The sequence below is a fragment of the Lagopus leucura genome, unplaced genomic scaffold, assembly GCF_019238085.1.
Source record: "Lagopus leucura isolate 7727_CA_CO unplaced genomic scaffold, USGS_WTPT01 Super-Scaffold_100004, whole genome shotgun sequence".
Taxonomy (NCBI): domain Eukaryota; kingdom Metazoa; phylum Chordata; class Aves; order Galliformes; family Phasianidae; genus Lagopus; species Lagopus leucura.
The window spans coordinates 67,768,017-67,793,991 of record NW_024962264.1 but is presented as its reverse complement, the minus strand read 5'-3'; the positions used below and the strand labels follow the sequence as shown (position 1 = coordinate 67,793,991).

The window sequence follows — 25,975 nt, the reverse complement described above, 5'->3', positions numbered from 1 at the left end:
CTTGACTTGTATTATAACTTACACAAATCATAAGCTGTGAGGTTGGGGAGGATTTCTCTTTCTCTCCCTCTCAAGCTTATAAAATCCTAACTAAATTGAAGCCCAAACTGTTGTTTTAAATTATCTGACTCCTCTGGAAGCTTCCTTGCTATTTTTGAGCAGTCTGGTTACAATTAGTTTATGTTGAGAATAATGTAATTGTTTTGAAGTTGCTTCTTCAGCGTCATCTCTGTGACATAATTGGTCTTGCCCTATTTTACTCTCTGCTTGAGGAAAATTGACAGCCTGTTTTCTATCAGTAAAAACTCCTCTATGGCATTTCAGTGTGTGGGGATGACTTCATTCTCCTTGCACAACAAATTATTTTTCACAACTGCTGAGGTTAAATGTATTTGGATTTCTGCAAGATTAAGTCTTCAAGGGGAATTTGTTTTCCTTTGTCTTAGATAGGAATGGAAGCTGCTGCGGTCCTGCTACTAAATGTATCCTATTGCGTGGAAAGAACTTGAAACAAGGGAAACTTGACCTTAGGGACCTCCCTTCTTAGACTGAGACTTGAGGAATGAGGACTCTTTATGCTCTCACTTGCGGAATTACCCTTTAACATCTTCAAAAATAGGCTGCTCATCATTTCAGGGGCAGGCGATCAGGTAACTGCTGTGACTTTGTATTTCCTGAGACAGGTCACTTCAGGCAGCAAGGTCGTTCCAGCAAGTTCATGCCTGAGCTTGTTCTGCTGAGGGTAGAAAAAAGGCAGCGTTGCTGGGTTTGACACTTATGGTGTGGCATAAATGTTTGGAAACGGGCTCTTGTAAGATAAGCAGCACTGTGCAAAAGTGCTTCTTCAGGAACACCGAGTAAACTTCCACCTGTTGCATTTTGAGTCACTTTCTCATTGAATTTCACAGGATGGGTTTGCAGGAAGGTGAAGGATGCTGTAAATGCTGAGGAAAGCATAGCTGGTGCTTAAGGGTGCAGCAGGTGGAGCTCTGCTCTCCCTGCTGTCTTGAAGACTGCCTCGAAACTTAGACAGCCCAGGTGTTACACTGATGGATGTGCTTATCTGATAGAACTGAAGGTAACATGCTGTGATAGGCAAAAGATTGCTTATCAGGGAAAAATGTATTTACTCTGAGCAAGTGGAAGTTTGCATAGTTTCAGAAAGGAGCAGGTTTCTACATGGAGGTTGTAAAATCAGGTCCTAGAAAGCCGAGATGCCGAAAGATTTCACAGTATTCATTGTAGTGATATGACAGTGGTGCTTCACATCCAGATTAGGAAAGAGAGCAGAACGCAGAGAACAGAGCTGTTTCTCTAAGAGCTCTGATTAAGTGCAGACTTGCAGCAACTGTATGAAATAATGTTACTGCCTCTGCACTGTGCTGATGTCTCTGAAAACGCAGAGCTCTCAGTGTGGCAGCAAACCTGTCCCCTGAAATGAGGTTTTTGTTCCTGTTTTTTGGCTCCTTGGCCTTTTGGAAAGCTGAGAGCAGAGATCTTAAAGCTTAGAATAAAAGCTAACCAAGCTTTGAAGCTGCATCCGTTTTCCAGACGTCTCTTTAATTTTTTGTTTGTATTGCCTGTTAATTGAAGGCTTTATCTAATTAATTTCTTCTGGCCTGCCACTCTGCAAACCGCCAAGCAACTCCCGGATCAATTTGTCTGACCTATATAATGTTGGTCATTGAATTTCACTTGGATGGCTCTGTATCAAGCCTAATTAGTTCTTGTGTGACTAATCTATGCATGAACTGGCTAGCCTGGGGTGCCGCTCAGTCTGAGACCTCTGCAGCTACAGGAAAATGAACTGAGATATATCCAGATAATCACAGCAGCTGAACCACACCCTGTGCTGCAGAAGGGGGGTGAAAAACACCAGGGCCTGACCTGACAGAAAATCATGCCTGACCCCAAATCTGACAGTCAATCCGGTTCTGAGAATATGAGTAAGGTGGTTTTTAAGTCTATTCTCTGTGCTGTTTGCAACCACCAGTCATACCTCTGCTCAGTCTGTTATTTCCAGTGCAGGAGGGAGTGAAAAGAGAAGGAGAGCACATTAAATTCCTAGAAATTGGAAGGAGCAGGTGAGTCCTGAGCTGCACAGACACATCTTTGACCCCGGACAAACTGCAGGTATAGGCACGTTGCACGTAGATGAGGTGATTCTTTTCTCCTCCCTCTCACGAGGGATGGATGGATATGCAAGGAACAAACATCATGTTTCCCGGATGATTTCCAGCTGAATGCTTTGCAAAGCTAAGCTGAGGGCAGTGGGAAAGAAAGAGATGCAGTAAAGTGTATCTTTTTCTGCTAAATTACAACCTGTTATGTCTAGGTGTCTTCTGTTAATTGTCTGAATACTTTGGAGATCTGAAAAGATAAGTATTGTCCAACAGCTGCCTCATGGATTTGACCATTTGTATAGGTCAGGTTCTGTTTTTTCACTATTTTCTGAGCCCCATTAAAAGCTTTGAGATATTGCCGTGTCCCTCGGAGAGAATTAATCTGAGGAAACAGGATAGCTTCATTCACACGTGCTTCTCTGTGAAGGGTTAAAAATGTCAGCTTGAAATGAATACATGGCTCATAAATAGATTCCTCTTTCATAAAATGCAAAGCAGTCTCTGTTTCACAGGACGATAGAAACCAAAACCAAGCCTCAGAATGAATGGACATTAGAGCTTCACAGGTGATTTGCTGTGCTTAGAACCACCTTTGGAAAATACTGAGGTAGACACAGCGAAGCTTTCAGCTGGAGGGATGCCAAGGTTTGAATTGCAGGGTGTCTCAATAATTTATGGAGAGAAATATTGCATCTGTATAAAAAGTCTTTTTGCAGACTAAGAATATTTCTGGCACTTAGTAACGTCCTCAGTAAGTGAACTGCTATTGTGCAGTACAATGCTTCCTTCTCTGCTGAATAGCCTTCAGAATAAGCATCATCACACTACAAATAGGCCCGGGCAAGTCCTGAAGCAGTTATCTGATTGCTAGAGCCTGTGTGCTGTCATTTATTACAGCTCTGGTTTGGTCCCCAGACAGAAGGAGTGGATGAGAACAGGAGGGTGACAGCAGTGACTCAATTCAAAATGTCACAGCGTGTGTTTGTGCTCAGAGCTTCCTGGGGGTCTGCTAACAGCATTGTTGCAGCAGGCCTGAACTGCAAATAGCTTTGCTGGCCCAATACTTCCCGTGCTCGCTCTGAGCTCGGTGCTGCTGCAGCTATGTTGTTATTAGCACTGAAGTTGGCTGCTTTGAAGCTAATTGAAGTATACTGGGATGAGCTGCAAGCACACCTTTGATCATCATGTAGATGTAGTCATAATGAATGTTATTTTCTGATGACAGATATGCTAATGGTAGTTTTATTTAGAAGGCATTGTTTGGATCAGAGGCTGCTAGAGATTTGGCAGAGCGTAGAGAGCACTTTATGCTCCTGCTGGGACACCACATAATCCAGCAAAGCCCAAAAATGTGTCCTCAGTTTAAATAAATGAGGAGTTCTGTGGTTTTCAGAGACATTTTGAATACTGAGCTGTATGAGGGTCAGAGTGTTTAATACTTTGCAGGATTGAGCAAGTAACAACATACACAAATACGAGCTTCTCTTATCAACAGAATGTGCAGTTATCAAAGGAATATGCAAAGCAGCTATCGAGGATTATCTGGGATTATCATCACTGTTCTGGCATGGCTGCTGTAGTTGGTAACAGTGGGATCATGGAGATCTCAAGGAGAAACTGGGGGGAGGGGGTTCTGAGGAGAACTTCTGAACCAAGCCCACAGTCCATTGCTTCCTCCTGTACCATCTTTCAACTGTTCCTGTTATATTGCTCCAGTCTTAATTAACAGCAAGTATATGCAGAGAGTGACAAGTATATTGGTGATGAGTGACCTTTGAAGATGTAGGCAGACTTCTGCTCTCCTTCTGTATGCAGATTTATTGGCAGACCCATAGTCTGAATCAATGTGGTGGAACAGAGACAGCGCCGTATGTATCGTGTCATTAGTACTGTGCTTCTGGTTGCAAAAACTGACTGGACAACTGTAGCAAGCAAGGATAACAGCTCTCATTGGTTTTATTTCTCTTCTGCAGCTGATGAGGAGCACCAGCAAGATGTGGCTGCAGCGGTCAGACCTCAGCCCTATGCTGAAGAGCGGGGCGATGGGATGCCGAGGCGCCGGAGGAACCTGGGGAACCGGATGATGGCCCAGAGGAGAGCACAACAGGCAGAGGAATGGGTGGAAGGTAATGCTTGGTGCAGTTCAGCTTCCAGGCATTAAACTGGGCCTCAGCAGCAGATGCTGGGGTACAATTGGCTCCTGAAGAAAAGTGTTCATTTTAATAGATTGGGAACCATATGCAGCCTGACCCTGTTTTGTTTGTCTTTACAGCTTCTCTTCTTGCTTCACAGAAGCTGCCTTTTGTATTTCCTCTTAGACATGCAGGTGAAATTGAGGTAAATAGAATCATCACCTTGCTCTACAGTGTTTATTGTAAATTGGTGGGAAGCATTAATTCCCTAATGTAACCTTTGCAAAATCTGGAGTTTACTTTCTGAGAAACCATCTGGTTGATGATCAGGATCAAGCCCAATTAGCTGAGATCGCTGCTGACTGCAGCATTTCTTCTGCCTGCCAGCAGATTGTTGGCAACGAGTCCATTGATCCTGGTGCAGGATCTGCAGTTAACAGCTACACTTCTTTAGTGTGGTTATAGGCAAGAAAATGGTGATAAATAACACTTTTCTATACCACACACGTCCCACTCACTCTTCTGGTGAAACTTCACACATCTGTTACTCCACAAAGATGGTATCACCATGATTCTAACTGAATTCCTTTTGCTCTCAGATAGTAGGTTAAGTTTTTAAGGTTTCTACTCGGGTATTAATAGAAGTGGACCTTGCTTCACTTGAGTTTGCAGAGGGGATCCAGGTAATGGCTTTGGCCTAGGCTAGTGAGAAGTGGTGAGCACTCATCTGAGCGATGCCATAATTGGGGGATAATTGCACTTTCTCTTGGCTTTCTTGTCATGCAGTTTGTAGGAAGCATTTTCCACTTACGTTGGCAGGTAAACATGCTCTCCAAGTTAATTATGTCCAACAGTTGTGCAAATGGAAAACTGACAGGCCTGAACTCTTCAACTTTGGTTCTTTCTTTCCATGTGATAACATCCTGCAAAGAAAATGAAATCGAAAAAGCTTTTTCCTTAAACTCCAGACATCAAAAGTTTTTCACGCCAAAGGCTGAAAGTGGGCTGTCAAAGCAAATGACTTCTCTTATTTTGTCACTGTGAGGCTGTGTCATTGGGCTTTATAAATAATTCTTTTGCAGCCTTCTGTATATCAGATGCAAGCGTTGCAGCTCTTGCATGAAGCTTTCTTTGAAATGACATTTCTTCTACTTTTTAATCTTTTTCATATTGAAACAACTTCTTGCTCTTTTCTTCTGTTTTGTACTTCCACATATTTTTGGTTTGTCTCCCATTCATATGCTGGGATGGCTTTTCCAAGTGCCTGAGCGCTGCTATGCAGCAGTAACACAGCCTTTGGAGACTGCATGTAGGCATTGATAGTATAGCTGTGGAAAGAAGCATCTGTCCCTAGTTTTCCCCCCTAGTTGCTTCTTCCCTTGAAGAAGGCTGAATGGCATGTTTTGAAGCCCATTCTGTGGCCACGTGGAATAATCCTGGAATATCCTCTAGGATTTGTCTCCTCTGGGCAGAGGCTGTTTTAGCTGCGTCATTGCTGCCTCCCTTTAACCTATTGAAATGGCAGGTTGTCCCAACAACCACAGCTCAGTTCTGTGTTACAAAAATGAGTTGACTCGCATGAGAAAAGTGCCCAGAATGCATGCAGGGCTGTGCAATGCAGGACCAGTTGGGGCACTCATGGCTGAAGAGTGAATTTGCTGGTGTAGAGAGACATACTGAGAACAAGCCAGTCTGGTTTCTTCCGTCTTGACTTGTGAGTGTTCTTGTTGCTTTAGAAGGCTTCTAGACATCTAAGCTGAAGAGGATTTTTTTCACTGCCAGTGTTACTGCCACAGACATAGAAATGGTGTCAGGTAGGAGCTGCTGTTAGCACTGCAGTACTCTGCCTGCCAGGAGCCAGTTCTGCTGATGTTAAGAAATGGGCTCAACGCAACCCTTGCAGGCTTTGGAGCTGTGGTTAGCGTGAAGGTTTTCTGTTTTCCATCTAACCTGAGCTTCAAAGGTAAAATTGTAGCCCACAGTTTGTGCTGCCTGTGCTGAGCTGTCATATTGTGCCAGTATCAAAATCTCTTACAGAGTAATGGGGGGGGGAAAGGGAGAGGCAAAAACTGTGGCATTAGGATCAGAACCTTGGTAGCCTTTAATTATCCTTTCTGTAGTTGTTAGGCTTAGCTTTATTTCCTTGCATGTTCAGGTAGGGAGGAGTCATTTAATACAGACAGGGATAGTAACTGAATATTCAAATCTCCAACCATTGCAAGTGGGTCTAAGTCAGACTAATTTCTTCCTCTAGCTTGGGTGGGGTAAGGCACCTAAATTACTAAATTACTTGCAGGTTGGTACAGACAGAAAGCAAAGAGGAAAGCAATAAATGCCTTGACTTTCCTACCAGAATTGCAGCCCACGCTGTGTATGTAGGTCCCTTATTCATGGGTTCCATGTGGGCTGCACTGCACTGTGGGGACAGAGCTGCTAGCCAGCTGCCTACGCTGGCTGGGTTTGGCTGAGTAATGATTCTCAGTGGTTAGTGGAATACTCAAAGGAGGTCATCTCCTTTGAGAAAGTCAACATCTATTAATATTTTCTGATGACCAAAGATTGCTGGGGAGATGCTTTTCATGGGCTACAAAGTAATTCTCCAAATGACTGAAGCCCCTGAACTGCGTTCTTTCGATGTGACTTAGAAGAGTTTGGCTTATGTTGCACAACTTCAAACTAGTCATAATGCTGCTGTCTTGCAGCCCACTGCAATGGAAGCAGCTGTCATTCAAACCTGTGTGCCTCAAAGTGTATCTGTATTGCATGCTTGTAGCACAGTGCATGTGCCTTTCCCAATGGAAAATGAGTCTGGAAGGATAGTTCTGTATTTGTGTGGTTAGCTTGCTCCTGATAGCCCAGTTTGATAACAGATTTGATTGCCTCTGTTGCATCTTAATTTAAACTAAACCCAAACAGAGGTGGCTTTGTGGGGCTAGCTATGGCAAAGACAACAATTTACTGCAAGGAATGAATGTGTAGATTTCCAATATTAATAATTGGAGCAGGAGAGGCCAAGCAGTGGAAGGAAAAGGGATGAATCGGAGTCAGGTTGTGGATTGTTTGTGGCATGGAGTAATGAGAATAAGTAGTGTTAATTTCAGATCCCATTTGTTTGTTGTCAGAGGACAATGATGGGGCATCCACAGCCTCTTTGGGCATCTTATTCCTTGCCTTTCTCAGTAGTTAGCCCAGTTTTCTTTGCCTTTCTCTCAGTAGTTAGGCCTGTACATCTGAGAACAGATACTGGAATATGCAGTGCAGTGAAAGCTGGGTTAAATGTAAATGATTTCTACACAATTGATAATGATAAAGCCAAGAGCTTTTAATAATCCTGTCATAGCCTCTAGCTTGTGAGTTAAAATATAAGGTAAAGCTAATGGTTACAACATAAATTAAATCATAGATTCCTCTCTTCTTTTGCTTGGCAAGATACTGGGGGGTTAGGATTGCATGTTTTCCTCTACAAGTATCAATCACAACTGAGAAACAAAGCACAAAATAAATAATACAGTCTATGTATGTTTATAACCTGTAGTGATTGGCCATGTTAAAATGCCCATTATTGCTTTTTAAATCCAGCATTCAAATCTTACATGAAAAAATCTCCCATGAAAAGGTCTTGCATGAATATCTGGAGGGAGGAATAATATCTAAAATGAATTGCAATCATTATCTCCACTTAGTGGTGCATAAATGCTGATGTGATCCCATGGTGTTCTTGTGAAACAGTTGGAAATAGAGTAATAGTAATGCACGTAATGGGAATAATTTTAGTGCTTAATCAGTAGGAAAATCTTTTTAGTACAGTTAAATTTCGACTACTAATATCCTAACTAGTGAATCAAAAGTGACTTTTGACTTGCTACTCTTCATATAGAGCCTCAGTGATATCAAAGTATCCACAGTGTTCTTCCTGCCCTTCAGACAAGTGCAGATGGCGTGTAGAAAGAGGTTAGGTGTGTGGTTTCTCAGTTATGCCATATGGCTTGGTTCAAGAGAGAGCTTGAAGTTGTTTGACTTCAGCTCACAGGGGCTCGTGTCCTTTATTTGCTGTCCTTTTTCTATCTGTAGCATAGACTGATTTTTGCAGCTGCAGATTAATAAGCATGAGGTCTTATTTGTTTCCTAGAATGGGTACCTATCAGACTTAAAAAAAAAAACAAACAAACAAACAAAAAAGTCATTGTTATGCTGTGTTGCTCATGAATGCCCACACCTTTCCATATGGTGGGCTGATTCCAGTAGCTGGTGTCATATATTCAGTCTCAATAGCATGCATATGTCTGGTGTCTTCAGGATTAATTTTGTTTTGCCTGGCACCTTCCCTTCTTTTTCCTACCCTTTTTTGTAGGGTGTTGTGTAAACAGTAAATCAAGCAGCAGTGTGAGTAGCCATATCTACTGCTAGCACTCTTTCTGGGGGATGGGAATAATCGAATCATAAATGCCTTAGAGTTGGAAGGGACACACATAAAGACCATCTGGTCCAACCCCCCCTGCAGTGACCAGGGACACCCACAGCTCTGTTGGGTGCTCAGAGCCCTTTCCAGCCTGACCTTGAAATTTGACCTTGAAATTTTACTTCCAAAACTAAGGAGGAAGCAAGGCCTTCTAACACTGATGTCAAAGGTATCCAAAGTCATGATGTGGCACGTTTCAACTTGCTGTTTTCACTTACTCTGTACACTACTGTGTAAATCCCTGTCCTTACAGAGAGCATCAGTATACTAAAGCTTATTTAATGGTATTGGAAGATATTTTTAAAAGGAACTGTTTAAATTTCAAGAGGTTCAAACAACTGCATGACTACTAAATGCTGTTTTGCCTCTAAAACACTAAGGGAAAGCTGAGGTTCTCTGAAAGCTGTATTTGTGTCACATCACATTTGAAGCACACCAGCAGTTACAGTGCGTGGTACAGTGGACTGTTGTCAGCTACATATGAGTATGTGAAAAGCACTTTTCATGTGGCTGAAATTATAGCTTCCAGTAGCTTCTTTCTGTTGAACAAAAGAAAACAATCTGGTTTTGTGCAGCATCCTCTCTGCTTTTGGTGCAGCTATTCTTGCACTGTAATAACTGATTGATTCAGCAAACTCTCATACCAAGTGCTCATCCTCTTGTCAGCGTATTCAGGTTTATTTAGCAGATGTTAATTGCACCCAGGTTGAGTGCATTGTTAACATTTAATGCTCTGCTGAATCACGGGTTGCATCTGCATCACTGTCTCTTGGCTTTTGTTAGATGTAACTCCATGCACTAGAAGAAGCTTGGAGGGAAGCAGGACCTAAGGGATCACATCAGATGCTTTAAATTGAAGGAAAGCAGACACTACTGAACATAGGCATGCTTGATGCAGGACTGGAAGAATGCTTTAAAAGCTTCTGCCTGACCTCTGGCTCAGGTATCTTCAATGTAGATGAAATCCAGGAAGCACTCAGAGCTTCGAACTGAATTGTGTTGGAGGTGGTGTTTTCCCAGAAATAATTTTTTAGGGGATAATACCAGCATTAGAATCATAGAATGGCCCAGGTGGCAAAGGAGCACAATGATCACCTGGTTTCAACCCCCTGCTATGTGCAGGGTCACCAACCAGCAGACCAGGCTGCCCAGAGCCACATCCAGCCTGGCCTTGAATGCCTGCAGGGATGGGGCATCCACAGCCTCCTTGGGCAACCTGTCAACTGGGAGTAGTAATTGCTAATGCTGTGCTGCTCACCTATTGCATTTGGACCTCCCCTTGGCCTGGGATTAAAAATCAATATATTTTAAGGTTCAGCAAAATTATAGAAGCAACTGTGTGCTGGGGACACTCAGATTAGACAGTGTTTCTTTGAGATGGAGGAAGGGCATCAGTGATCAGATGCCAGTGTTTCTGAAGCCCAAACTAGCAAGCCTGCCTCATCTCAACTTCCATATCCTGAAAACATCTAAATTGCTTGAGAGCCACCTACACAGATCTCAATTACATTTGGTTCTGTTGATGTGTCTCAGTGGCTTAACCATAGCACTATACTGTGTATTGAAATTAGTAAAACAAAAGTGCTTCAGAGGTAGGTCTGCATGTAAAAGAAGGGTGAGCATTGCTCATCCACGTGCTTCTTAAACAGCACTTCCCTTGGGTTCCTTCACAGCAATAGAAAGGAGCCACTTTCTCTGGAGAGTTCTCTATGGGGGAATATTCTGCTGCCAGCCCTGCCAAACTAACTTTGGCAACTGCCACACCACAGTCATCTCCAGGTGAGGTTTGATGGAGTGAGCTGATGACCTTTGAAGGCCATGGTCAGTCTGTGTTAAGATTGAGGGCTAAATTTTGTTTAGGAAATGAAGTGGCCAAATACTTGTGAAATATGTGAGGGTGGAGGAGGGGGGGAAAGGAAACAGCCATCTTTTAAAAGCTCTTTCATATTCCACATTTACAGAGATCATCTTTATAAACATCCATTTGTCATACAACAGTGAACTATTTACGTATGGTTTTGTTGCAATTAAACCCAGGATTTAAATATCAACTACATTTTCACCTCTGAGTTGAGTTGGTGTTGCCTCGTTACTCCTACTTTGGAAGGTTGGTTTTTTTTTGCCTTTTTCCATCTATCTTGTTTGAAATACATGTGTGCATCCTTTTCATGTGCTGCTGTTTTCCTAGGAAGTAGTCACGTTTCATGTTTCCTGAATGGACTTTTCACGTGCAATTTACAACTTGTTGTTTGCCCTTTAATACAATCTTGCAGAGGAAGATGATGCTGAGGAGGTGCCAGAACTTCAGGTGACGGGGAAAATTGGAGCAAAAAAGCAGAGGAAATTAGAAGAGAAACAAGCCAGAAAAGCTCAGAGAGAGGTAAGCATTCCTGCCACGTGCAAAGCTCAGAGCAAAACCTGAACAGTGATACTCAGCAAAAACTGGTGGTGACAGAAACCCAGGAGAATTTTGAGGTACCTGAGGTATGCATGCAGTTCCTGCTTTACCACCACCGTGGTGGTTTGTCCTATAGAAAGGATGGCTGGTTAGCAACAAACCTGATTAGCGTTGTATACATTTACCATCCTTTTCTCACTCGCTCCCTTTGAAGCGTTTTATCATTGCTTTCCACAGTCATTCTGTTTAATTAGCTGCTTTTTTTTTGTGGAAAATGTGAGCAAAGTTGAATGATAAGCATCGCTTGGTTGAGCGAGGAATCTTTCTGTTTCATTTTAAAACATGCTGATTTTTATTTTCCCACGTAGACAAATAAATTTTTCGGTTAAGTCGTCTTTGCTGAAACGTTCAAAACCACAAATCCACTAAAGCACAACTTAAGAAACAAAAGGTTTCTAAACAATACACAAAATATCTTTATTTTTACTGTTCTGGGACAATCTCCAAACTAATAGGACTATAATAACTACTATTCCTAATAGTAGGAATTTGTAGATTTGAAGAGACAAGCACAACGTTCTCTTTAAGAGATTCTCCCCATGTTAAAATTCATCTATTTGCTTTTAGGGATTTTTTTCTCTTTTTTTTTTTTTTCTTTTTTCCCTTTACCTCAGAATAATTATGATATTCCATAATACCGCTCTGATTATAAGGTATGTGCACATACAAAGCTTGCCTTGTCTCCTTCTCAATGAGCATTTTCAAGTCAGAAGAGTAATTTTTAAACCTACCACAATGTTAAATATTCTGAAGATTGGGGGGGTGAGGAAAGTTGAATCATAGTGACTTGTTGTATTAGGTTATTATTTCTGAACATGCATACAGGAAGATAGTCAGGAACGTCCCCCTTAGTCTTTACAATATGAAGGTAAAAGATGTATACTGAGGGAGATTAAAGCCTGTCTTGCGTTTCTTTGGTTGTTTAAAGGTCTTTTTTGTTGTTTGTGTTTAAGGCTGAGGAAGCAGAGCGAGAAGAAAGGAGAAAACTTGAGTCAAAGAGAGAGGAGGAAAGGAGGAAAGAAGAGGAGAGAATCCGCCTTGAGGAAGAGCGGCAGGTGGGATTGGTTGCATTTATAGGTGGAAATTTTGAATCAAGTTTGTCTTGGAGATGGCTTCTCTGATAGCAAAACTCTTTGGTATTCAATGCTATTACATCTTGTGTTTTGTTGCTCCATTTTTTTTATGAATTACAGTGATACTTGGTGATTTCAACTGCAGGACCCAGTTTTGTTTCCCCAAGTGCTTGGCAGAAGTGAAAGCTTTTCCTCCAAACATCAGCACACATCTTAGCAGCAAGGACCAACCCACAGTCGAGGCCAGGGCTAAATGAAACCTCTCCTGCAGTGGATCCAGTAGCCTCCTGTTCCATAGTGACAGATTGTTTGGTCAGTTTATGTTGACAAACGTAACTTATAAAATTGGCCCTTAGTCTGATGGAGTCTATTTCAGTGCACGTTTATGAAGGAGTTGTATTCAGCTGCAGGAGAAGTTGGCTTGATGTCTGATAAAAGTTTAGTTCTCAGAACCATAGAATGGCAAAGGTTAGAAGGGATCTCTGGAGGTTGCTCAGAACCTTGTCCAGATAAGCTTTTGGTGTCTCCAGGGGTAGCAAATGTCTCAGTCATGCTGAGCCCCAGTTCCAATAGTTGATCATTTTTCATGTTGCAACTTGTGTCTTTTGCTGATGCTCGTTAGATCTGCCTGCCTGACAGCTGTAACCAGCAGGGCAGAAAGCGAAAGGCATTATCAACCACTTCTGCAACTGTCATGTGAAATTATACTGTTTAGTTCTAATTACACAAATTTACATGTGCTTTATAATTAAAGATTTTCAACCTGTATATATGAAGGTGCACGTTAGGAGTGACCCAGAAAAACAGATCCTGTGCGACTGAAGTGTCTTTGTGGAAAAACCTTTCATCAGTGGGGGTGGCAAACTGATTTCAAAGCTGCTTTGTGTGTTCCAGGAGTCAGTGCTGCTGGCTAAGAACTGGAGCTTTCGTGCTCTTTGGTGCTTGTGTAAGTTGTGTGGTAGCTTTGCAGCGTGCTTTGGGAGGCAAGGAGCAAGGTGTTCTGTGCAATCCTGTGTTGAGTAATTGCAGTCCCAGGGGAGTGTAGCCCCCAGCGTTCAGCATGAATTTTCCATGATGCTTAAATGTGCAAATCTGTGCTTTGTGGTGAGCAGATTTATTTTAATTCATTGTAAGCACAGATTGTGCAAGTGAGGTGTTCTGCTGATAACGTTTTCAAAGAAGAAAAGACAATTTTTCCCTTCTTTTATTGAGGGTATGAAGTCTAATTTTGGCTAGTCAGAGCTGTTTCACAACAGCAAAACTGTCAGACCTGGCTTCCTATGGATTTCTGTTTAATACTTTCCCCCTGCCCTTGCACTTCAATAGCACCATCTTCTGCCTTGCAGTTCGCTCCCCTTCTTAGCATTTCTCATTTCTCTCCCTATACTTCCAGCTCGGAAAGAGGCCAGGTGAACTGTAGCTGCCTTTAAAGCACCCATCTGTTGTCCTTCCTGCTTACTGGGGGACTTTTCCACCCTTCAGGTCAAAGCATAAGGGAGAACACAGATGGCATGTTTTCTTCTAGTGGTGTATTCTTTTAATAAGTGTATTGTCGTCCTTCTTTCCTCCCTGAAACCCTGAAGAGTTGGTTGAAATGAACTAGAACAGTCCAATGCTCTGAGGGAGATTAGGAAGGCACCCTGGCTGGATGCTAGCATTGCTTTGGTGTCAGTTCCTTTGGACAAGGCTAAGAGCAGTTCAACTCCAGAGTGGCAGTCCATAAGACAGGTGGATTGCTAATCACACAGCAGCTGAGCTGGGCCAGCTTGCTCAAAGTGAGCTATAAACCAGGACAAAGTTGTTGTCCTGTTGGTTACCTCCAAGTTTGTCCTGGGGCTTAGCAGTACAGCTGGCTAATCAGGATCACCTGGACACAGTTGAAGAGCTGGGTAGCAAATAAGGGTGTAATTCCACCCAGACTGAGATCTCTTCATGAAGAAAGTGCTTATTAACATAGTTAACTTTTTTTTTAATCATCACCTCCTTTTCAATTTAAAGCTGAATAATTTATTTTGGTTGAATGAGGGGAATCTCATTTGGTTTCATTTTGATCTTCGGTATACCTAATAAAGACTGTACTACAATGATTTCACCTTCATTTTGCAAGGCCAAATGAAAATGAGGAATGTGAATTAAGGCTTTGATTTACCTCAATTTTGTGCCTGGTATTCCAAAGGACAGCTAGAAGCTCGAATATTACTCAGATGCATAAATCTATCTTGCTATTCATATTTGCTTTAGTCATGCCTGTGCAATAGTAGGGGAAATTTCAGTTGCATGTTTTTTGGTTTTTTTTCCCCTGCTCCCTCTTCCAAGAAGTGCTCCCACAATTGTGCTGACTTCCATGAATGCTGAGACTGGCTCTGTGTCAAGGAGAGCTGCTTTGCAGCCTTTCAACAACTGAGGCCTATTCAACAGCTCTGGATGATTCCTGCTCTGTTAAATGCTGTATGAAAGTCCCTCAAATAATGGGGGGAAGCCAAACAGAAGAAGATACAAAATTGTGTTGTGGATCCTGTAGAAATCATAGAATGGCCTGGGTTGAAAAGGACCACGATGATCATCTGGTTTCAACCCCCAGCTGTGTGCAGGGTCACCAACCAGCAGCCCAGGCTGCCCAGAGCCACATCCAGCCTGGCCTTGAATGCCTGCAGGGATGGGGCATCCACAGCCTCCTAGGGCAACCTGGTCCTGATCTTTGATAAGTCACTGGAGTTGCCAAGCCTTTCACACGCATCCCCTGCAAGCGGTTTGAGAAAGGGAGACTAGTGGAAATAATGAATTCTTGAGTCACATGAAAGCCCTCTTTCTTCTATAGGCAAAGATAGCTCTCTGCAGTTATTTTTGGGCAGCTCTATACTGTGATGCAGTATAAGTGGGAACTCTCCCTTCCATGGGGACTGCAGGGGCTAAGATCTTGTGTATTCATGAAGAAAAACACCCCCCTGGTTCTGTCTAAACATATTTGTATGCACGAATAAATAAAATGTGGTTGCCCCTTGGCTCCTGTGTTGCAAACCAAATAATACATATTTTTAAATTCAAGTTTCCTTTCCAGTGTTCAGATGACCTGATTGGCTACACATGTGAGGAAGCTCCTTTATAACTGGCATTTGCTTCAGCTCTGCTTTACCCTGGGGATTTCCCTTTCACTCCTGGAGTTTTTTAGTGGTGAGATGGTTTACCAACTGACACCTTATCAATGAGAGCGAACTTCCTCTGATGTTGCAAAACAGTGTCTTCATCAAAAAGTCTTGCAGGTTGCTAGCCAGAAAGTTGTGTTGTTTTTTTTTTCTTCACCCTGCACAGGGATTTTTGTAGGTTTTAGTTCCTTAGCCTACCTCTGCTGTGCTAAGGAAACTGCATATGGTTTATGCAGATGCAGGGCTCACAGTGATTCTATCTCTTTTCTACACTAAAATGCAGTGTTGATCAGGGTGTGTTGCCTGCAAATGCACTGCAGAGTGAGCTGCTCTTGAAGCACAGTTTGTAGTAGAGAAACTACTGATCTTCAACTGAGTGAGCTTTCAGTGGTTGTGAAATAAAAAGCCACAGTGGGAGTGGGGGCTGGCATTTGTTCACTGCTGTATTAGAACAAGGTTTGTATTGCTCAAGGACAGCTGTGCCCAAACTTTCCAAAGTCAGGAAATGTCAATTAGGCTTTCAGCTTTGCATTTCAGTACCTGAGTAAGAGTGGTCTGGATCTTTAAAACTTCAGGAGTGGAGGAGTGGCTCGTGGTCCCCAGGGTGTTATTGAAGTTGTTGTAAGCTGAGACCCTAAAGTTTCGGTTATTTGCTATTTAACTGTGGAATACATGCTTTCCCAAAAGTTAATTTTAAGAAAGTATAGGTTGAAAAGGTTGCAGAAGACCCATCCTACTCAGATCTTGGTGAGATGAGAACTGGTAGGAGACACTGCATCTTCCTAAAGGTTTTATTTCTGTCTGAACAGTGATGGGGAAGGAATGTTTAATTCAGAATAGAATCATAGAATGGCCTGGCTTGAAAAAGACCACAATGTTCATCTAGTTTCAACCCCCCTGCTATGTGCAGGGTCACCAGCCACCAGACCAGGCTGCCCAGAGCCGCATCCAGCCTAGATTCAGTCTACTCTGTCATATCAGTTATTTGTGAAGTCCCTATTTGGTTCCTGCAGATGCTGTACTAACAGCACAAAAGCTGGATGTGATATCATAGAGTGGTTATGAGGAGGATTTCTATGCTCTGTGAACCTCAAAGTGTTTGGCATAGGAACTGCCATGCTTTTCCTACAAGCTGCAGGCAAGGAATGACTGCAAGCAGGTGGTGGTTGCAGAGAGCCTGGTCTTTGCTCTCCATTCCTCTTACAGTGTGATCTCTTCCACTGCACAGTGCAATAAGCTGCCTATAAATGATTTGTTTGTCAGCAAGTCGGTCCTTTATCTGATTTGGAGGAGAGATGGCAGAGCACACAACTAGCAGTTTGCTCTCTGGGAAAGCTGCTTAGGCAAAGCTCTCACAAGAGCTGCTTAGTGTATAGGCCAATACCACTCAGTGTCAGTGTCACCTTAAATGGGTTACTGCACGGAAAGCTAGGAACAGTAGCTTGCTGTCTTCTGGCTAAATGGTGCTGTAAGGGTCTTCACCCTTTGTTAAAAATAGTGATGCATGGTAAACCTTCAAAGGCTGTAATCTCTCAGTTACTCAGCAGCATCTCAGGGCTCCAGAAGGCTCTGTGGTCCCAAAAGTCAGGGTCTGCTTCCAGCTACAAATCTGAGAGAGTTTTCAGGTCCCTCTGGGTTTGAGCTGATGGAAGATTGGGATTTTGTGCCATTGATGGAGGAAATAATCATTGCATTCAAGGTAAGCAATGAGCAGTGGGAAGGTAAGTTCATAGATAGGGCCTGGGTTGAAAAGGACCACAATGATCATCTAGTTTCAACCCTCCAGACCAGGCTGCCCAGATCCACATTCCTCAAGCGTGGTATAGAAAGCTGTTAGAAAACAAATCTATGCTGTAACAAGCCCCTGGTTTTGGTAAGGTTGAAGTGGGTGAGGAGAGCAGGGGACCCATTGCAGAGTTTAGGGGGAAAAAAAAAGCAGTTGAAGGTGAACATCAGCAGTTACCAAATTTCCATAGAGCTGGGATTTCCCCACCACCACACCCATTGCTGAAGGGAGGTGGCCCAACTATTCTCTCTCCTCCAAGCAGACGTGCATTACCACTTAAATCCACAGTGCTTAATGGGACATTAGAATGGGGGTAAGCAAAAAAAACCCTCCTGACTGATAAAAATACAGGCTTTATAAAAGTCATGTTTGAGCTTTGTGCCCTCTGTGTGACTCGTAGGCAGCGAGTATTGGGCTTTGTTTAATTAGTAGTCCCTGGGGTGCTGAGAGTGTTTCCATGTGTGGGTTATGCATAACCCACAGGCTGTTTTTCATGGGAACCTGGCTATGTCTGACTCTGCACCTTCCATGCAGCTGCTGCATGACTTGGGCATGTGAAAGAGTGCTGGTGTGGTGGTGGAACACCAGCTGACAATGAGTGCTAACAAACAACATGACTTCAGCAGGACTCCCCCCTGCCCTGCTCCTACTGCTGTTGCTGGTTCCTTTTACTCTGAATCACTTTGCAGCTCCTTCTTTTTCTGCAGCTTAAATTGTGGTTGAATTTAGGTGGGGGAAGCAAGGAGTGGCTGCATTTTTTTTTTTTCTTCTGGGTGATGGAAAAAGCTTCTGGAAATGCTTAGCTAAGTGCCCTACTCTTGCATTTCCAGGATGAAGATTAAATTTGATGTACTTTCAAGCAAAGACCAGTTGAACACTTCTGAATGATCTATGGTTGTGTTGTTTTTGGCACCTGTAACACAAGGACAGAAATTATTGCTGAGCTTTTATTAATAATCGTTATGGTGATGAATGACCTAGAAAATGGTCTCATTTTGTCTCAAGTGCTTCCTCAGATCTGCAGGATTTCTTCGTGAGATAATGGTTAAAAATGGCTTTGACTCTTCACATTCAGTAAGATCCTTTCAGCTCTGGTTTTCTCATCCTTGAATGTCACTGTGGAAAATGCTTCCTCCTCAGGACTTGCTCAGGGTTTGGCTGAATGCAATTAAGGCTGAATAGACTTTTTCAGTGATTTTAATTAAGGGCAATACTGCAGCACCTGTTTCTGGCAGCTCAGCACCTCACATGATGCCTTTACTGAAAACCATTCATATTATACTTAATGACTTGTTCCTGTCTCCCCCTGTTTTAATAGAACAAGTGTTTGCTTTCGAGCTGTTTAAGGAAGCAGTTGCCATATTAGTGCTGAAGATGTAGCATGGCAAGCACATAGGAATCAATAGAGTTGTTCTTTAGGAGATCGATTCCCGTGCTAATAGTAAAGGGAAAGGACAGAGGCTGACACTAAAATCTGAAGAACTCGTGTTTCTAAGTACTAATCAATCCTTTGTGCTGTAATAGCAAGCAGAGGTTTGTGAAGTTGGAATCTCATTGTACCGGGTGCTGTGCAACCATCAGTTTCTCTGCCCCACTGATGTTGCGTTTAGGGTTTTCTGGTTGTTTTTTTATTGCTTTGTGGCACATGGTTTTGAAAACCATTTCTTTCAGCATAGGTAACTGATACTATTCTTGTTGTGAGTAACTAAGAGTGGAACTTAGGTTTGACCATTCATCAAAACCTACAAAATAAACTCCTTTCTATGTGATAATACAACTTCTCTCGGCATAAAGCAGTTGGCACAGTTCTTCACGTTCAGCGTGGACGTATTTTGCTGTATGGCACGAGTGATTTACTTGAAGCTCTTGCAGTCCAACTTACTCATGTACGCAGATGGAGACCAGTGTAATTCCAGTTCTCTTTGTGTTCATTCCCGTTGGACACTGGTGCATGTCAGAGCAGAACTGGGGCTGGATACAGAAATGTGGGTGTTGCATCAAAGTGCAGTTAGGGGCAGGAACTTCCTGTCGCTCAGTGTTCAGAAGAAACACATTCATGCAAATTACAAAAGCAGCTTTGCTATATAGGAGTGGTTTTCTCCCCTGTGTCAGACCTGTTAAGAGCCAGCCTAGGTGTCTTGTGCAGGCTTACAACACCGTGTTAGGATGACTGCAATCTTAAGAGTGTCAGAGCAGCTTTTGAAATGAATGATACCATCAAGGGAGAACTCACGTGTTTTAGAAGCTTTTTATCTGCAGTCTGCCACAGTAGGACCAAACTGCAGATAAAGGAAACGCAACTGTACTTAAAACTAAACCCCCTTTGGGGAGGAGCGTGCTGACCACATGTCATCTTTTCTCTCTAGGAAGAGGAGAAAAGGAAGGCAAAGGAAGAAGAGGAGAAGAGAGAGTATGAAGAGTACCTGAAGCTGAAGGAGAGTTTTGTAGTTGAAGAGGAAGGGGTTGAAGAATCAATGACAGAGGAAGAGGTATGTACACTAGTCTGTTATTGTAGCTTTCTTGATCACTGTTAAATTCAGATTGTCCTTACTGCATTCTGTCTCTTGTAAAATGGACTTCAAAATGGGATCCAGACAAATGGTTTTGCTTTGAAGAGATGTGTATGTAGTATGTATTAACTTGGAGTAATTTCCTGGGGAATGCTACAGTTCCTCATTCCAGACTTTCTCACTTAGTTCAGAGTGCTCAGGCAAGTGCACATCACTGAGAATGAGTTCTGTCTTCCCTTTGTCTAAGGACTGAAATAAAACTAATATGAGGAGGCAGATTCTCTTCTACTGTCCCCAACTCTACCCTACTGCGGTCCCGTGTGGTTGCAAGACAGATGAAAGCAGATTTGGAGTTAGGTGGTGTGAAATCAAATGAAAAATCGAGCTGAGAGAAAGCTGGAGAAATCACAGGACACAATCTAGGTGCTTGTGGGCTTTCCACTGGAAAACTGCTCAGTGTTGCAAATGACTGCAAGTCATTGATAGGGTTTCAAACTCTGTATAATATTCCAGTGTGCTCCTCCTGTGGCTGCCTCCAGGCGAGCTGCTGGCGATGGTGGTTGAAATGTGATGCTGACATAATAGCGCAGCAAGCTTGAAAAGGTTCTCTTGTGGGAGGTAGAACCCTCAATTTGCTGAGGAGAAAACGTGTTAAATTAATTTTAATTGCAGTCAAATGTTGAAATGGCTCTGGAGTTTCAGCTGCCAAATTCGGGCTGTCCAGTGGATTACATGATAGGTACTTTTTTTCTGGGGGGGCCATGTAGATTTGTTCCCCTTCTTCCTCTGCCTAAGTGACCCTCTTGAATTTAAATACATTTGCACTCAGCATCACTGAGCGTGGGCTGAGGGGCTTGCAATTAGTCAGTATACGCTGACCATGGGTACAGATTCTCACCATGGAACCCTTTCTATTAACAGAAATTCCTCTATTGTGCCAGGGTTAGCACCAAGAGAAGTTGTATGTGATGATGGGAAGCTTCCTAAGATGCAGAGAAGAATTAAACAAGTACTTGCTTTTGAAAACCCGTTTTATATTGTGTCTATTCTGTTAGAAGATCATGTAGCTAAAACGTTAAATTCTCCACTTCAGACTCCCTTGAAAGGTAGAGAGTATTTATTGACAGGCAGCTGTGGGAACACAGGTGAAGAGAAATTAATTTTTCTGTATGTGGGAAGAGGGAAGGGTGTTCCTCACTCAAAAAGAGCCTGGGAGGCAATTGATGGTGCATGGATCTCAGCACAGATATATCTTTATAGGGGTGGGGAGGTAAAGCTTTAATAGCAGGCAATTTGAAAGTCATGTTCAGAAGTGATCACAGGCATGTAGTTATTTGGAAGCATCAGCCTTGCAAAAATGCCAGGCCACCCTTCTGTCTCAGGGTGGGTAATGCACATGAAGCATTTTGGTGTCCTGGTACAAGCTGACTCTGCCACGTGGTGTTGAGAGCAGCGTGCTGAAACTCCTGCTTGAAGCTAAGGCTGCAGAGTTAAGCAGCTAATTAAGGCTGATTGATTTTCAGGGTTGCGGAGTAACTCGACCTCCTGTTCACTTCAGTGCATGTTTTTTGCATGGCCTTTGAAAACTGAGCTGCTTACATTAAAATGCCGGATTTCAGGTGCATGGCTTTGAGAAGGGCTTGAGCTTCCACATGTGTTGCGCAGCTGTGTGCTGCACTTCACCATCTGCACGAGCTGCCTCCTGAATCACTCTGTACTTTCCCTCCATACAAAAGGTCCTCAGTGGACGTACTTAATACACAGACTCACCCAGATGTGAGTGTTTCAGGGTACGTATGATTTGAAGAAGAAAAGGTTCAACCATCTTTCAGAAAACAAATTGTGCTTGAGCCATATTCTGGCTTAGAAAATGCCTATTGGAAATTCCTAGTTGAGATTAAATCTAGATGCCTTTTTTCCCCACTTCAAAGTCTTCTCTATGCATATATATATATATAAATTTCAGATGTAGACAGGCTAAATACTGTGCAAGTTTGTGATGCTTTCAATATGTATAAATTTAAAATAACAATTCTTTTCCTTTCCAGACTCGCAGCTTTCTGAAGGAATTTATTGAATACATTAAGGTAAGTTATTTTATTCTTCTCTTTCCATACTGTTAGAATAAGTGAAATAACTTTGAGTGATAGAAAGAAGGGAAATCTTTACTACTTCAATTTACTTAAATACTCAGCAAGTAAAAAAAGGAATGCCTGAGATGAAGTCCGCATTATTTAGTTGATTGTGCATGAATATGTTAATCATTGCTGAAGTTATTTGTAGTTACAGCTTTATCTTGGCTACTGGGGGGTGAAATTGTAGCCCATAGCCTAATTCATAAGGATAGACGTGTGAAACTCACTGTCAGGGCTTCTGATCAGAAATGCTGGCTGCAGTGTGGGATTTGGGACAGCTGAGCTTTTTGTTTGTTGCCTACATCATAGCTGATACTCACAGTCTCTGCATCTGAGCTCAGCACGAATGAGAGGTGCTGTACCAGCGTGTGGCCTGCCGTGCAGGATGCGCGTGTTTGAAACACGGGCGTTGTAAAGATCAGTCAGACTCTGTGTGATTTCTTTCTTTTGTGCTATTTACAGCAATGATGTTTCATAGGGGTGTTTAAAGAACAAAATGACTTTTCTTGACAGGGGCTGTTTACCTTTCATGATGTTATATGCTTGGTTGTCTAAATCCTGTGGCGTGTTCGTGAAGATTTCCACTTGTGATCTGGAACAACAAATGCTGCTTTAACCACTGTTGTATCAAAATTGAAATGTGATTTCTTACCCTTAGCCTAAAGCATACTTATGTGATTATTTTTTTTTTGTCCTAATTAATCCCTTTTGGCCTTTATTGGAAACTGGACTCTGTGAACATACTGTATGTGTGTGAAAGGCTTCATTAGTAAGCACTTCTCCTGCACACTTAGTGACCTTCTGATCATTTTCTTAATTCAGAATGTCAAATTCTGGACTCGTTTTGCATCTCCACCAAGAGCTTAGAGATGCACCCACTTCTGGCTCTTTGGTAGCTCTCCATAAGGAATCAATTTGCTAATTGCTGTCTAGTTCTGGAAAACAGGAACAGCATTCCAGGGTTACTGCGAAGCCGCACTGCAAGCATCTTTTGCTGTGCTCTTCTCTGTCTCTTGTGCCACTGGGACCTGGTGATGCATCCAGTTGCCATTGGGCTGCAGTGAGGCTACGTTTGCTTTTGTCAAATGCTTTCAGATCATACGGGATCTCTGGAGGTCATTTGGAAATGTATGAGCTGGTAGTAGGCTGCTTATTCTTTGTTGCAGCCCAAGCAAAAATGTTTCTTGATCACTGAGTTGTCAGCGTAAGGTGATCAACTGGGATCAGAACCACCACCCAAGGCAGATGAGACAGCTGAGACTAGGTTGGAAAAGCAATAGGTAGCATGTTTGAAGAGCTTAAGAAAAGCCATAGAGTGAAAACAAACCATCAGGTGGCACATCTTATTTTGGAGTCATGCAGAGACTTCAATATTCTGCTTTCCATAGAAGTCAGAGGGGTTTTCTTGGAAGAAGGGAGGACTTTACTGTGGCTGTGTCTGCTAAGACCATCCTGTTTCAACTGCTAACTGCACATTCCTATCTACAGCACTGTCTTGCAAGCAAAGCTTTGGATTCAGGAAAATATGCTGCTCTTTACATAACTTGTGTCAGTATCCCTTGAGATCTTCCACTGAAATTGGAAGGGTTTCCAAGGGCTGATACAATAGGCTCTGGTTCTGCACGTTGCCCTGGTGGCTGTGATGGACGGAACAGATTAGTCACACGATCTCAGTTCATTGTTTAAGCACATATGTAGTTGTATATTAGTCACTTTGGCTTGACGTCAGAGAAATTAAGCACAGGCTGAAGAACCAAATTCAGAAGTGCTTTGACACCTGGCTTCCTATGTAGAAAAAAGAGAAAAGGTTCTGTCTGTCTTAATTCTGGGAGCCCTTGCTCTGGTTCACGCCTTGTTGGAGACAGCTGCAGAAAAAAATACGTGAAGTGAAATGAATTTGGTGAAGTGTGGATGGATGTATATTGCTCTGTGAGAGTTAAGCCTGTCTTTAAAACATGAAATCTGTGGTGTTTTGCTGAGCTGGGACCTCGCAGTGTTGCTATATTTCAGAGTGGGTGGAGACTGGATCCCCATTCCATCCCATCCTCTGCTCTGCTACCCGCAGCAGGAGCTGTCTTAGAAAGCTTCCAGTGAGCTCCCTCACTGAGAGCAAACATCTTGAAGCAAAGGTGTAAAGGCTGGTTTTCTCATGTAATGACTTTGCACCCCCTCTCCTTTTAAAAGAAGATGTGACGAATCTTGGCAGTTCCCAGCTCTGAGAACTGAATTCCATGGACTGGTTTCAATTCCATGCCTTCAGTCCATGGTATTCAGTTCTCTAGCTTGGCTGCATCAAACTTCACAACTACTAAGTCTTTGATTTTGCTGATGAAAAAGATTCTTCTATCGCAGCCTCTGTTTAATTCTTCAGCGTACTCTCAAGATCAGAAACAAATGCATTTATCACTAGTATGACATCCAATAATGTAAGTGTGGCCATACATGTAAGGCTCTTGGGGATGTACTCAAGGATGTTAGCTAATGTATTTGAGCCTTCACTTAAATGGGTCAGAGCATCCAGTCTTTGCACTGAGCAGATTGGTTTAAATAATGTAAGTTAAAGGGTTTTTTTTAACACAGAAAAGTGCCTACTAGGATAAGTTGGAAGGGCAGGTTCTATTTTGTATGTTTTGCTAACCCTCTAATTCATCAGCTGCATGTAACTGTTGTTTGTTTCCATAGAAAACAAAGGTAATTCAGCTGGAGGACTTAGCTTCACATATGGGCTTAAGAACTCAGGTAAGTGCTACCTTTTGGGGTACAAGAACAATGACTTTAAAAGGGTAAGAGAGAAAGTGGTTACTTAAGGGTACTGTTTGTGTTACTGTTCTGGCATTACTTTGGTGGAGTTCAGTGGATTCAGCCCTAAAAAGTGGATATTCATCAGAGAGCCACAGAGGATTGCTGGCTCACAGGGATGTTAGTGAAAAGGGCAGAGTCTGGCTGCTTGTTGGCCAATGGATTGTACAGATTTTTGCAGCTCTTTCAATAGAGCAATTCATGATAATTGGGAATCAAGAGCTGGACATCCAGGCTGTGCTGCCCCCTGCCTCTCTCTGCTTTCCTAGAACTTAATTTGCATGCAGTGAGCTCAGTTAAAGTTGAAATCCAAGCCCTAGCTTGTTTCTGCAGTCCTGTAAATGCTGGTGGGAGAGAGAGGGGCAGGACTGCAGAAACCAAGGTTATTGGCACACAGATACCAGTTCTAGGTGCAGCAGAACAGTGTGCTTGGAGTAACCATAGAGTTAACTCAGCAATAAACTCAACAAGCTGCTCTTTGGCTTGGTAAGGAGCTGTTTCCTCTGAAATGGAGCAGGAAAAACTAAAAAGCTCTGCAGCATGTTGAGTGTAGCCAGATTCTTGGAAAAGTGCATCATTTCATGGAGCTGGTGTGTAGCATGGGCACAGTACAGCCTTTCCTTGGGAAAATGTGTTTAGCTCCCCCTCCATGATAGAGTCAGATAATTTGATAATAAAAACTCCTTGCTGGCAAGGAAGTTATTTGAACACCCCAAGCTGCAGAAGCTCACTTTGACTTTCTAAGACCAAACCATTTCTAAAAAGGGCTTACTACATCCATCTCTGTGGAACCACCAATGTGTATCCGTCACTGAAGTGTTTAACACTGAGGATTTAAATGTAAGCATCATCCTCTAGTTTGAGCATGCAGAATGTTTTGTGCCTTCCTCTTGATCGGTTGGTTATTCCTTTTTCCTTTTTGAACAGGATGCAATTAACAGAATCCAGGACCTGATGGCAGATGGCACTCTAACAGGTGACAGCCACAACACCTATTCTTCAGCTGGTGCAGAAAATGTCTCCTCTGTGCTAGAGAGACATCCAGTGTAATTTCCATTTTAAACTGGAGAGCACCCTTGCAGGATTTGAACAAAAGCTGTATTATTTCTGCTTTGGCAGATGTGAAACTGCTGTTGAAAGCAATATGGGAGATAATTGCTTCAGTGATATATTTTACAGAAGTTGGGGGGTAAATGGTCCCAATGCTTCAGCACAAGGCTTCGGCGTGTTATTAACCCTGCTGAGGGGCCTTTGGGTTTACTAGCAGGTTACATCCTCTGAAATCTGAATTTGGAGGAATTGTTTGTGTATCCTGAGGCTTGTTTGCACACCTATTTTAAAACTGCAGAGGCTAAAG

General features: G+C 42.7%; 1 protein-coding gene across 1 annotated transcript in view; it reads left to right on the top strand.

The window, feature by feature from the left end:
* Nucleotides 1–25,975, top strand: part of DDRGK1 (DDRGK domain containing 1) — a 29,499-nt gene that overhangs the window by 1,261 nt on the left and 2,263 nt on the right. The window contains exons 2-8 of the mRNA XM_042871937.1: nucleotides 4,097–4,249; nucleotides 10,988–11,094; nucleotides 12,126–12,227; nucleotides 19,541–19,663; nucleotides 21,733–21,771; nucleotides 24,502–24,558; nucleotides 25,546–25,594. Coding sequence (XP_042727871.1) covers nucleotides 4,097–4,249; nucleotides 10,988–11,094; nucleotides 12,126–12,227; nucleotides 19,541–19,663; nucleotides 21,733–21,771; nucleotides 24,502–24,558; nucleotides 25,546–25,594 — 630 coding nt within the window. The remainder of the gene's footprint in view (nucleotides 1–4,096; nucleotides 4,250–10,987; nucleotides 11,095–12,125; nucleotides 12,228–19,540; nucleotides 19,664–21,732; nucleotides 21,772–24,501; nucleotides 24,559–25,545; nucleotides 25,595–25,975) is intronic.